An 11,297-nucleotide genomic window follows, 5' to 3' on the forward strand; every position below is an offset into this window, starting at 1 on the left:
ATATGATTAACGAATATGGCTTTTTTTTATCTACAACCTAAGTACCTAAAAAGTTTCGACAAGCCAAACCGATGATACTGAGTTTATATAATTAACATCTTGAGGGTAGATTCGAGCACTTCTTGCAAAAATGTTCGCCTTCATATTCGTTGCGCGTGGGATATGCGAAATAAAGAAAAAGCTAAACATGTTCTTCATCTTCACAATCTCCTCCAAATGTAGATCAAATGTTGGCCAGTCATCGGGTGTAGACACCATCTTCACCACCTCCGAACAGTCTATTGCAAAAGCTACATATATCTTTTAATTTTCCAGCATACAATGCATAACCCATATAAGGGCTTCCAGTTCTGCATGTAGGGGAGTTAGGCTCCGCCTTACATTTTGTGCACATATTACTGTTTCCTGAGTCCCTTATTTAAAATAATATCAGCTTAAACCAGCAACTAAGTCTGTTTCCTTCCAAGAACTATCAATATAACACCACCAGCCATCGTGAAGAACCGGTATCGAGTGATCTGTAGTTTTGCCAGGATGTGAGAGTATTAATTCATGTTCGAAGCTTTGAGCCTCCTCCCATAGAGCCGCTTCAGTTTCCGCTATCTTTAAAGTCACTTGTGGATCCATATCTATATTTCTATACATTTTCTCATTCCGTACTTTCCAAATATACCACACAATCCAGAAAAATTGTGTAGAATTCATCTATTTTGGGATTCTCCAAAATAGATTATCAAAGTTTGAAAAACCGATGGCATGGGGAATATTTCGGTGGGTGTGGGTATCCGCGATAATGCCCAGGTTTGTAAGGCAGGGGGACATTAAAAAAAAACATGATTGATTGTTTCTTCCTCCGCTCCACACCGTGCACATTGTTATTGTATTTTTTTTAATCATAATCAATGAATCTAAAATTTTACATATTAAAAATTAATAAATATTTAAATTATATGGTAATTTGATCCAATGGGTTAAATTTTTTTTAATAATTATGATCTTATGCGGGTTAAGTTATCAAAACATGAAAGATATTCAGTTAAAAATTATTTCAAAATTAATAAATATTTATATTATATCGTAATATGAATAGACGGGTTAGAATTATTCGTTTTTATAATTACAGTCATTTTTGAATTAATAGAATGAACAACTTAAAATTATGTTTTTTAAAAACTGTTTTTATTATTAATAAAATGATCGGATTATAATTATATTTTTATGATCGTGATTATAATATATTAAAATAAAATTTAAATACAAATTATATAAAAAATGAATTTTTATTACTTATTAATAAATATATCTATAAATAAAATATAAATTATATTACAAAATTTGATAAAATTTTAATGCAGATATACAGAGTAAAATCTAGTTTTTTAATTGAATGTTTAAACAAAACCGAAATGCAAGGAATTAAATCATTCATTTTCGCATTGGTAACTATTATTAGGGAACTGAAAAACTAACCATAGATTAGTTGCCATATGACACAAAAATAAATAAAACAGAAAACAACAAAAAGTACAGTATAGATTCGTGTGTCCGGAACAGATTATCAAAGAATATAAAAAAAACTTTCCAAGCGTTCACACATAATGCCATCTACATTTGGGTCAAAGCAAAAACAAGGAAATATATAACAAAATTAAAAAGTGTTTTGTATAGACATTGAAAAACAGAGTTGAATTCGATCTAAGATCAGTAACGAATCTTCCACTCCACAAAGACCAATAAATTATTGTTTCTATTCGTCTTTTAAAACGATTTTCTCCCCTTGTTTTAGGAGGAAAAAACTCAGAAGGTCGGAAAAGAAAATCTGAGAAAATGAGATCAGATTTCTTTTCCGTTGTTCTTGTTCTATGTTTTTTGGTCTTAAACAGCTTAGTGCTGTTCTGTAATGGAGGAATCACCAGTAAATTTGTCAGAAAAGTGGAGAAATCCATTGATATGCCTCTTGATAGCGATGTGTTTCGTGTTCCTCATGGATATAATGCTCCTCAACAGGTACTACGTATACCCTTTCTTTATGAAATCAACAATCTTTTCTGAGTTTTTGTTATGGGTTCTGTTTATAATTATTAAATTTCGAAGCTTTTTATGTTTAGTGCTGCTAACTGGGAAGTGTTAGGTAGGTTTTTTTTCCAATTTAATATTAGGTAATTACTTTTCTTTTTTTTTAATCTTGTTCTAATGATGTAAAAGAAAGCTCTTTTTTGGACGATTCTGATCGATTCAAGCTTTTTCTTAGTGGAGTTCATAAAGATGTTAACTTTTTTCCCTTGTTTGTTAAACAATTGATCTAAATTGGGTTTTTTTTATTTGGGTTTCCACAAAAAGGTGCACATAACGCAAGGAGATGTAGAAGGTAAAGCAGTGATAGTGTCTTGGGTGACACAATCAAAAGGATCTAACACAGTCCTTTACTGGAAAGAGAACAGCTCCAAAAAGCTCAAAGCCCATGGCAAAACCAACACTTACAAGTTCTACAATTATACTTCTCGTTACATCCACCATTGCACTATCAGACACTTAGAGGTCCATCATCATCATCATCATCATCATCATCATCAATCATCATCATCATCATCATCATCATCATCATCATCACTTTATCATCTTTGCTATTGTTATTATCTGACTTTGATGATTTTTCTTTTTGCAGTATGACTCTAAGTACTATTATGTGGTTGGTGTGGGAGAAACGGAGCGCAAGTTCTGGTTCTTCACTCCTCCTCAAGTCGGTCCAGACGTTCCTTACACGTTTGGTCTCATTGGTGATTGTCCTGAAACATATTCATGGTTTTAACAAAAGGGGCAATTATTAGCTTCACATGCACTTGAAGTTGAGTTGCAAATTATTGTTTTGCAGGGGATCTTGGACAGACTTTTGATTCAAACATAACATTAACACATTATGAAAATAGCCCAACAAAGGGGCAAGCGGTTTTGTTTGTTGGGGATCTCTCATACGCTGATACTTATCCAAATCACGACAACAATAGATGGGACAGTTGGGGAAGATTTGCTGAAAGAAGCACAGCTTATCAGCCCTGGATTTGGACCACAGGAAACCATGAACTCGATTTTGCCCCCGAGATTGTAAAGCTTCTTCTTTGTTTTGGCTATAGGCTTCAAAATGCTATAGAACGAAGAGATACAAGAGCATGTAGTTAAACCAGCATTACATGAATTAGACTGAGATGTAAAGTCTTGCTTCATCTTCTTTGTTTTGACTTTAGGCTTCAAAATGCTATTGAACAAAGAGATATAAGAACATCTAGTTAGACCAGCATTTACATGGATTAGACTAAGATTGTAAAGCTTTCTTGCTTCATCTTCTTTGATTTGGCTTTAGGCTTCAAAATGCTATAGAACAAAGAGATATAAGAACATCTAGTTAGACCAGCATCTACATGGATTAGAGTAGACTGAGATTGAGATTGGTTGTTTTTTATGCTCTTTGCAGGGAGAAACGAAGCCGTTTAAGCCATTCACGCATAGATACCGTACTCCTTACCGATCATCAGGTAGCACAGAACCATTTTGGTACTCGATTAAGCGAGGACCAGCTTACATAATCGTGCTAGCTTCATATTCTGCATATGGTAAGCCATCTAGAACATGTTAAACCTTTTTGTGCCAAGAAGACTAAGAGGACCTGAATGTTCCATTGCATCTTGTCTTGGACAGGTAAGTACACGCCGCAATACACATGGCTCGAAGAGGAGTTCCCAAAGGTTAACAGGAAAGAAACTCCATGGTTGATCGTTCTGATGCATTCACCGTGGTACAACAGCTACGATTACCATTACATGGAAGGTGAAACCATGAGAGTGATGTATGAACCGTGGTTCGTCAAGAACAAAGTAGATGTTGTTTTTGCAGGTCACGTCCACGCCTACGAAAGATCAGTAAGATCAATAACTTTACTTTGGCTCATATCATGTGTCTTTAAACTATAGATCCTGAGAAACCGAGCTGTTGTGAAACCAGGAACGCATATCAAACATAGCCTACAAAGTGGTTAACGGCATTTGCAGTCCAGCCAAAGACCAATCTGCTCCAGTCTATATTACCATTGGTGATGGAGGAAATATTGAAGGATTGGCTACCAAGTAAGCTATAACTGATCATTGCAATAGGTTTTGGATAAGATTCAGATGATGAGTCTTGCATATTGTTTCTTGCAGAATGACTGAGCCTCAGCCTAAGTACTCTGCCTTCAGAGAAGCAAGCTTCGGACACGCTATATTCTCGATAAAGAACAGGACGCACGCACACTATGGATGGCACAGGAACCAGGATGGCTACGCCGTGGAAGCTGATACCATGTGGTTTTACAACAGATTCTGGCATCCTGTTGATGATTCTAGAATCTAATTGATACTTGAGAATCTTTAGAATCTGATTTGTATTGTTGTATACATCTCTTAGATTGAATAACCATATGAATAAATGCAATGTGGGATGGCTCTTGTGCCTGCCCTTGTTAAACAAACGTTATTCAGACAAGAACTTTTTGATAATGAAAACCTAATGACTGATGAAGTTCTTGATAATGAGAAGGATTAAAAAAAAAACATGCCGTTTCTTGAAATAGAAACGGCGAATAGTTCTTCTAAATTAGAAAGAAAGACACAAAGTGTTATTTTCTTATCTTGCTTCAAACTCTTTGGCCATACTTCATGTTTAGTTAAGCTCAAATGCAGAAATGTTTGAAGAATATTGACATTCACTTATCGAGTTGTAGTGGGAGGATTATCTCTGTTTTGTTTCCCTATACCACATTTCCCAATTGTATCTTTGCGCAACCAAGTTAATACAATCGAGTCTTGTGGTTTCATGCCTGGTTGACACCTCCAAAGTTTGGTGCGATGTGTTGAACCGTGACTGGTCAAATCTTCTCTCCTTATATGAAATCTATTTGAGTGTAATAATAGAATTTGTATGCAAAAGGATCTTACTTTACAGTAACAACTTTTACTTGTCCATTTCAGCAACAACTTTTGATTGAATCAGCTCTTGCAACCTCATCACTCCTCTGCTTCAGTCTCCTTTACGCTCTCGTATAAACTGTCTAGGTTCTATATATTTCCCACCTTTTGTTGGAACATGGAGTTTTGGTATCAATGTGTGAGGTTTTTAGCTCGAGCTAACTACTTAACGCTTGGTAAACTCTACCTTGAAAACAGAGAGACAAAAACAGAGCAAAACTGAAAGTATTCGAAGCTTTGCAAGTTTAATCTCCTAATAATATCTCACGGTTACTCTCTACAACTAGAGTACAAAGCTAAAGCTTGTCCTTTTTCTAGTTCGTGATGTTATTAAAACACCTTGACAAAACAAGATCGACAATGTCACATGTGTCAAAGATCGCAGGACGATTGATCCTCTTTGCTTTTACTCTAAATTCAACCACTTTCACGAGAAGAGGTTGTCTTTTGAAACTCAAAGCTGGTTTTTACTCGAATATATTCCACTTCTTTTGGAGTACTGTCTCTTATAATCTTATCTTATTTTATTTCTTTCTCTGAAACAGTGAAACTTTTGAGTCTTTCCTGCTTGATTCTTATACACTGAGTCGATTTGAAAATTACTTTAAAAATACTTGAGAACAACAATAATCTAATGCATATATTTATAAGTAATTTTACCCCAAAAAAAAAGAAGTATGTTTCTTTCTTGATTTCTTGAGGTTTTATGCGATACCTAGGTGTTCTAATTCGTCAAACGCTACTCCCTCCGTTTCAGTGTTGTTTTAACGTCAATTTTTTTATTTTTGTTTTCGAAAAGAATTTCGTTTTTACAATTTTTATACGACTTTTCAAACTAATTTTTAAATTTGTCTTTTCTCTATTTATTTTACATGAAGTTTTTGGACCAATCATATTGCACGATTTTTGTAGGAATGGAATATCCCTTGTCATCACCCACCAACCATTAGCAGATGCCTTGCTTGGAGATCTAATTTATTGAAGCATTTATTACCAATTATTTAAAAATACATTGCGATTAGTTTATTTTAAGATCCTTTTTTTATATACAAAAGAAACTGAAGTAGATGTAATTAGAAATAGGCAAATAGCTGTTTCACCAACCTAGTTCAGATCTGCATGGTTTATTATATAATATAGGCAAAAATGAAAACACAAAAATTCAGATAAAATAACCATATTAAAAAACTAGGTTCAATGGGACTTGGGCTAAAAACGAAAATGAAAATGACAATGTGAAGACTGCAGAGTTAGAGGAGTGATTAATCTCGATTTAGTTTTTGTCACCGTAAATTTCAAAGTTCAGAACATTTACAAAAATCACAAAGCAGAAAGGTCTTAACGTCAGCCAAAACCAAAAGAAAACATAACAAAGACCTCAAAAAGAGAACAATATGTTTTATTTCATTCGATTATTTGGCTACTTTTTTTACTTTTTGGAAAAAATAAAAGAAAATTGACTCTTAACAGAATATTAAACAAAAATCGAACTAAACCTATAACAAAAAAATATGTTATCAAATCGAGATGTACAAAATAATTTATTTTCATATTAATAACCGTTAAGAAAATTTTTAGTTTTTTAAAGGATAAGTCTCTTACAAAACTTAGAAAACACGTAAAGTTTTTGGTAAACACATAAAAATCCCGGAAAAAACGATGAAATATTGTTTTTCAATGAATCTTCGACATTTAAGTCAAAAAATGGTAGAAAAAATATCACAAAATAGCAAATCAGAGAGAGAAAATAACCAAAAAAAAAGAGAGAATATTTGAACCTTTGGAAGATGATGAGTTTTTTGAAGTAAAAAAATAAAAAAATGTAAAAATTTGAAGGTGGAAATGTTCCATAGTTTAGAGACCACCATGAAGAAATGATTAAAATAATAACCGAAAAATATAAAATGATAGAACTTAAATATCACAGATATCTAGCAAGATGGCATAAATTAAGTAGCAAAAAGTATGATCCCTTTTTCGTTGGAAAGAACAAAATATCTATAAAATTTTATCTGATCCAAATTAGTATATATGTAAGCACACGATTTGTTCATATAGGAACATTAACTATATAATTACAAAATCGAAGTAACAAAGAAATCCAAATTCGAATTTGAAAGTACATGTATTGTCTGTTTTTTTAAGGCCACTGTTTTTTTTATTTAACTCCTTTCGTTTCCCCTCATAACGGCATTATTTTTTATAATTTCTGTACTTAAAACAAATCAAGAAGGCCGACAAAAAAAAAAAACAAATCAAGGAGAAAAGACAAAAGTTGGTTGACAATAATAATTAATAAATAAACAGAACACAACAAAAAGGGAAGCATAGATTCGTGAAATAAAAAAAATCTTCCAAGCGTTCACATATGCCATCTGGTTGTTTAGTCAAAAGTCAAAACAACAAATAAATAATTTAGGAAAACAACAAAGAAATAAACAAATAAACAAAACTAAATATTATTTTACTCAAAATGAAAAATAATAGGAGTATAATACTCCTGTTTTTTGTTTTTCTTTAATTCATAAAAAAATTAAATAACTCGATCGAAAAATAAGTTTTATTTATTTATTGACAAAATCGAAACAGAGTTGACACGGCTCCTCCATTTAAGTTTCAGTAACGAATATTCCGTTGCTCAAGACAACACATGCATGATTGCATGATGCATCTATCTTTCTTTATAAAGATACTTCCCCGTCTTTATAGGGAATAGCTCTCTCTTCGGACAACAAACAAATCTGAGGCAGTAAAAAAGAAAGAAAAAAAGAAAGAAAGATAAGAGACCACTTGAGAAAATGGGTCGTCGTCTCCAAGGATTAGATCTATGTTCCCTTCTTTTTCTGGGTTTGGTTCTGAACAGCTTAGTGCTGTTCTGCAATGGAGGCAAAACAAGTCGTTATGTCAGGAGGTTAGAGGCAACTGTTGATATGCCTCTTGATAGCGATGTGTTTTGTGTTCCTTCTGGATATAATGCACCTCAACAGGTATTACGTTGCGCCTTTTCTTTCTATAAATTTAACAATATTTTTTTCTGAGTTTTGTTGTTGGTTCTATCATAAGTATCATTTTTGTTGTTGAATGTTGACAATTTCAAGTTTAGCTTCGTTAGTTGGTTTTTGTGATTTGGTGTTGTGTTTAGACATTTAGTGTTGTTTTAGTAGCTTTTTGGTATTTCTCTGCTTCTTGCTTTTCTCTGTAATCGTCTTAAATGTGTTAAAATCGGAAAATGGTATATAACTTAATATTCATACCAAACATAAGTTGCAGACTTTTCGTTTCTTCTTTTCTTGATGTAACTTGAGTTTTATTTCACACAAAAAGGTGCATATAACACAAGGAGACGTTGAAGGGAAGGCAGTGATAGTGTCATGGGTCACGCAAGAAGCAAAAGGATCTAACACAGTCCTTTACTGGAAAGAGAACAGCTCCAAAAAGCTTAAGGCTCATGGAAAATCCACGACGTACAAATTCTACAACTATACGTCTGGTCACATCCATCATTGCACCATCAGAAACTTGGAGGTCTCCAACGTTTTCAACCTTTTTCTCTTCATAATCATTATCACAATCTTTGCTATCGTTGTTTATCAGATTTTGATGGTTTTTTTTTTGCAGTATGACTCTAAGTACTATTATGTGGTAGGCGTGGGACAAACGGAACGCAAGTTCTGGTTCTTCACTCCTCCTCAAGTCGGTCCTGACGTACCCTACACGTTTGGTCTGATTGGTATATTTTCACGGCTTTAACAAAAAGGCAATTACTAGCTAGATTCACATGGATTTGAACTTGAGCTTGAGCTTGAGCTGCAAATTGTTGGATTTACAGGGGATCTTGGGCAGAGTTTTGACTCTAACATAACCTTAACGCACTATGAGAATAACCCAATAAAAGGGCAAACAGTTTTGTTTGTTGGGGATCTCTCATACGCTGATCAGTACCCAAATCATGACAACAACAGATGGGACAGTTGGGGAAGATTTGTTGAACGAAGCACAGCATATCAGCCTTGGATTTGGACTATGGGAAACCATGAACTCGACTTTGCCCCAAAGATTGTATAGTTTCTTGCTTCATCTTCTTTGTTTTGGCTTTAGGCTTCAAAATGTTATAGCACAAAGAGCTATAAAAGCATGGATTAGACTGAGATTGTTTTTATGTGCTTTTTCAGGGAGAAACTAAGCCGTTTAAGCCATTCAAGCATAGATACCGTACTCCTTACCGATCATCAGGCAGCACAGAACCATTCTGGTACTCGATAAAGAGAGGACCAGCTTACATAATCGTGCTAGCTTCATATTCAGCATATGGTAAGGCCTCTTGAAAATTTTGAACCTCTTCTTGCGATATACGCAAACCAAGAAGACTAAGAGGACCCTAACAAATTCCATTCCATCTTTTTCTTTGACAGGTAAGTACACGCCGCAATACACATGGCTCGAAGAGGAGTTCCCAAAGGTTAACAGAACGGAAACTCCTTGGTTGATCGTTCTGATGCATTCACCTTGGTACAACAGCTACGATTACCATTACATGGAAGGTGAAACCATGAGGGTGATGTATGAACCATGGTTCGTCAAGAACAAAGTAGATGTTGTTTTTGCTGGCCATGTCCATGCTTACGAAAGATCAGTAAGATCAATAAAACTTTATCTCATATCATGTCTCTTTTAAACTATAATTCCTGATAAATCTGATATGTTTTGTGAAAAAATAGGAACGAGTATCAAACATTGCGTACAACGTGGTAAACGGAATCTGCTCACCAGTCAAAGATCAATCTGCTCCAGTCTACATCACCATTGGTGATGGAGGCAATCTTGAGGGATTGGCTACCAAGTAAGCTATACATAAAAACGTTGCAACCAATTTACGAGTAGATTCAGATGATGAGTTTTGAATGTGTGGTATGGTTTCTTGCAGAATGACTGAGCCTCAGCCTAAGTACTCTGCCTACAGAGAAGCAAGCTTCGGACACGCAATATTCTCGATAAGGAACAGGACTCATGCGTACTATGGATGGCATAGGAACCAAGATGGTTACGCTGTGAAGGGTGACACCATGTGGTTCTATAATAGATTCTGGCGTCCCACTGATGAGTCAACTTCTTCTGATTCTTGAGAACCTCAGAATCTTATTTGTATGTATCTCTTTGATTGTGAATGTATTTGTTTTAGATCAAACATTAATCAGACAAAAGTGTAAATAGTTTATGAAAAGGAACAAATTAAGAAACTAATGAACTTTTTTTATATTTGTAACTGTTTCCATATATATTTATGTAAGAACCAAGGGGTTCTCACAAGGTGGGGGAGAGACAAAGCAGGCGGTTGCCCTCTTTTTGGCTCGGAAAATGATCGATAGATGGGGATCTGACATGCAGGCGGTCGCCCTTTCGTGTGGGATCAAGAGATGGTGTGTTGGCGGAATGAATACACGACACAGAAGAGAGGTTACTCTCTGATACGGTGCAGTAGCTCACGCTTGCTTGAATCTCACAAGAAAGCAATGAACAAGATGAGAAGCCGCTTCTCAGAAACTTTGAAGAAAGTTTGTTCTTTTATTGAATAATGGGAAAAAGTTGCGGACTACAAAACTGGGTGTGGGTCTTTATAAACAGTCCGTCAGCTTGAACCTTCTAGGGTTCGACTCGAAACAAAAAAAATGGAAAGACTCAAAACAACAGGACGTTTAAAATAAAACTACAAGAACAAACCTAGATGCCTAAAACATAAACTCATCGTTTCATTAAATTCAAATATGGAAAGTTTGCAACAGACTCTTGAAACTAAACTATTGGTGTCGTTTTGATGTGATACTTAGTCGTTGTGGGGGCCGAGATCACCTGCAAGGACGATATAATAATTGAAAAGCTTACCTTGGTGTGAAGGGCTCCAGTTGGCCGCTTATGGGGCTGTGGTGGCCAAGCTTGAAGCTGTGGCGTCTCTGGCTTGGAACCTTCTTGTAAAGTCTTCTAAGTGCTTTTCTAATGTGGCTAAGTCCTTGTCTTCAAGTCCCCAAGCCATTTGATGTTCCGTCCTAGCTTCTTGGTCTTTCTCGGGTCTGGATGGTGTGTTGTGAAGCAGCTCCAAATCTTAGTTAGAGGTTTCCAAGTCGTCTGGTGGTTCTAGCCCGGGTGTCTTTAAATCATCGGCTAAATCTTGCATGGTCTCGGCAATCTCGTTATCCGCTCGGGCAAACTTGTTTCTGTCTCGAGCGTTGGATTCAGCTGGTGATTTTGGTTGAGTGATGTCAAGTTCAGTATGACAAATTTCATCGTCAAATTGGACTTGCCGAG

The 11,297-nt window shown here is 35.2% G+C and overlaps 1 protein-coding gene across 2 annotated transcripts; it reads left to right on the plus strand.

Moving 5' to 3' along the window:
* The first annotated feature begins 1,647 nt into the window (after positions 1-1,647).
* Positions 1,648-10,212, plus strand: LOC18025830 (purple acid phosphatase 10). 2 transcript variants are annotated; one of them, XM_006409372.2, is made up of 8 exons: positions 1,648-2,007; positions 2,341-2,538; positions 2,666-2,777; positions 2,873-3,102; positions 3,470-3,608; positions 3,694-3,914; positions 3,997-4,118; positions 4,194-4,563. In XM_006409372.2, exons 1-8 carry the CDS (start codon positions 1,828-1,830, stop codon positions 4,381-4,383), a joined length of 1,392 nt encoding a protein of 463 aa, XP_006409435.1. In that variant the 5' UTR covers positions 1,648-1,827; the 3' UTR covers positions 4,384-4,563. The 2 variants fall into 2 exon arrangements, with proteins under 2 accessions (XP_006409435.1, XP_006409436.1); XM_006409373.2 differs by lacking the exons at positions 1,648-2,007; positions 2,341-2,538; positions 2,666-2,777; ... (3 more) ...; positions 3,997-4,118; positions 4,194-4,563 and adding exons at positions 7,755-7,984; positions 8,322-8,522; positions 8,616-8,727; ... (3 more) ...; positions 9,716-9,837; positions 9,922-10,212.
* The last annotated feature ends 1,085 nt before the right edge of the window (positions 10,213-11,297 follow it).

The sequence above is a fragment of the Eutrema salsugineum genome, unplaced genomic scaffold (assembly GCF_000478725.1).
Source record: "Eutrema salsugineum unplaced genomic scaffold, Eutsalg1_0 scaffold_11, whole genome shotgun sequence".
NCBI classification, from domain to species: Eukaryota; Viridiplantae; Streptophyta; class Magnoliopsida; order Brassicales; family Brassicaceae; genus Eutrema; species Eutrema salsugineum.

Excerpts from the sequence above, each read along its gene's own strand:
- LOC18025830 (XM_006409373.2), top strand. The coding sequence starts at position 7,796 with ATGGGTCGTCGTCTCCAAGGATTAGATCTATGTTCCCTTCTTTTTCTG. Across the intron at positions 8,523-8,615 it reads GCACCATCAGAAACTTGGAG|TATGACTCTAAGTACTATTA; the intron begins GTCTCCAACGTT and ends TTTTTTTTGCAG. Across the intron at positions 9,631-9,715 it reads TCCATGCTTACGAAAGATCA|GAACGAGTATCAAACATTGC; the intron begins GTAAGATCAATA and ends GTGAAAAAATAG.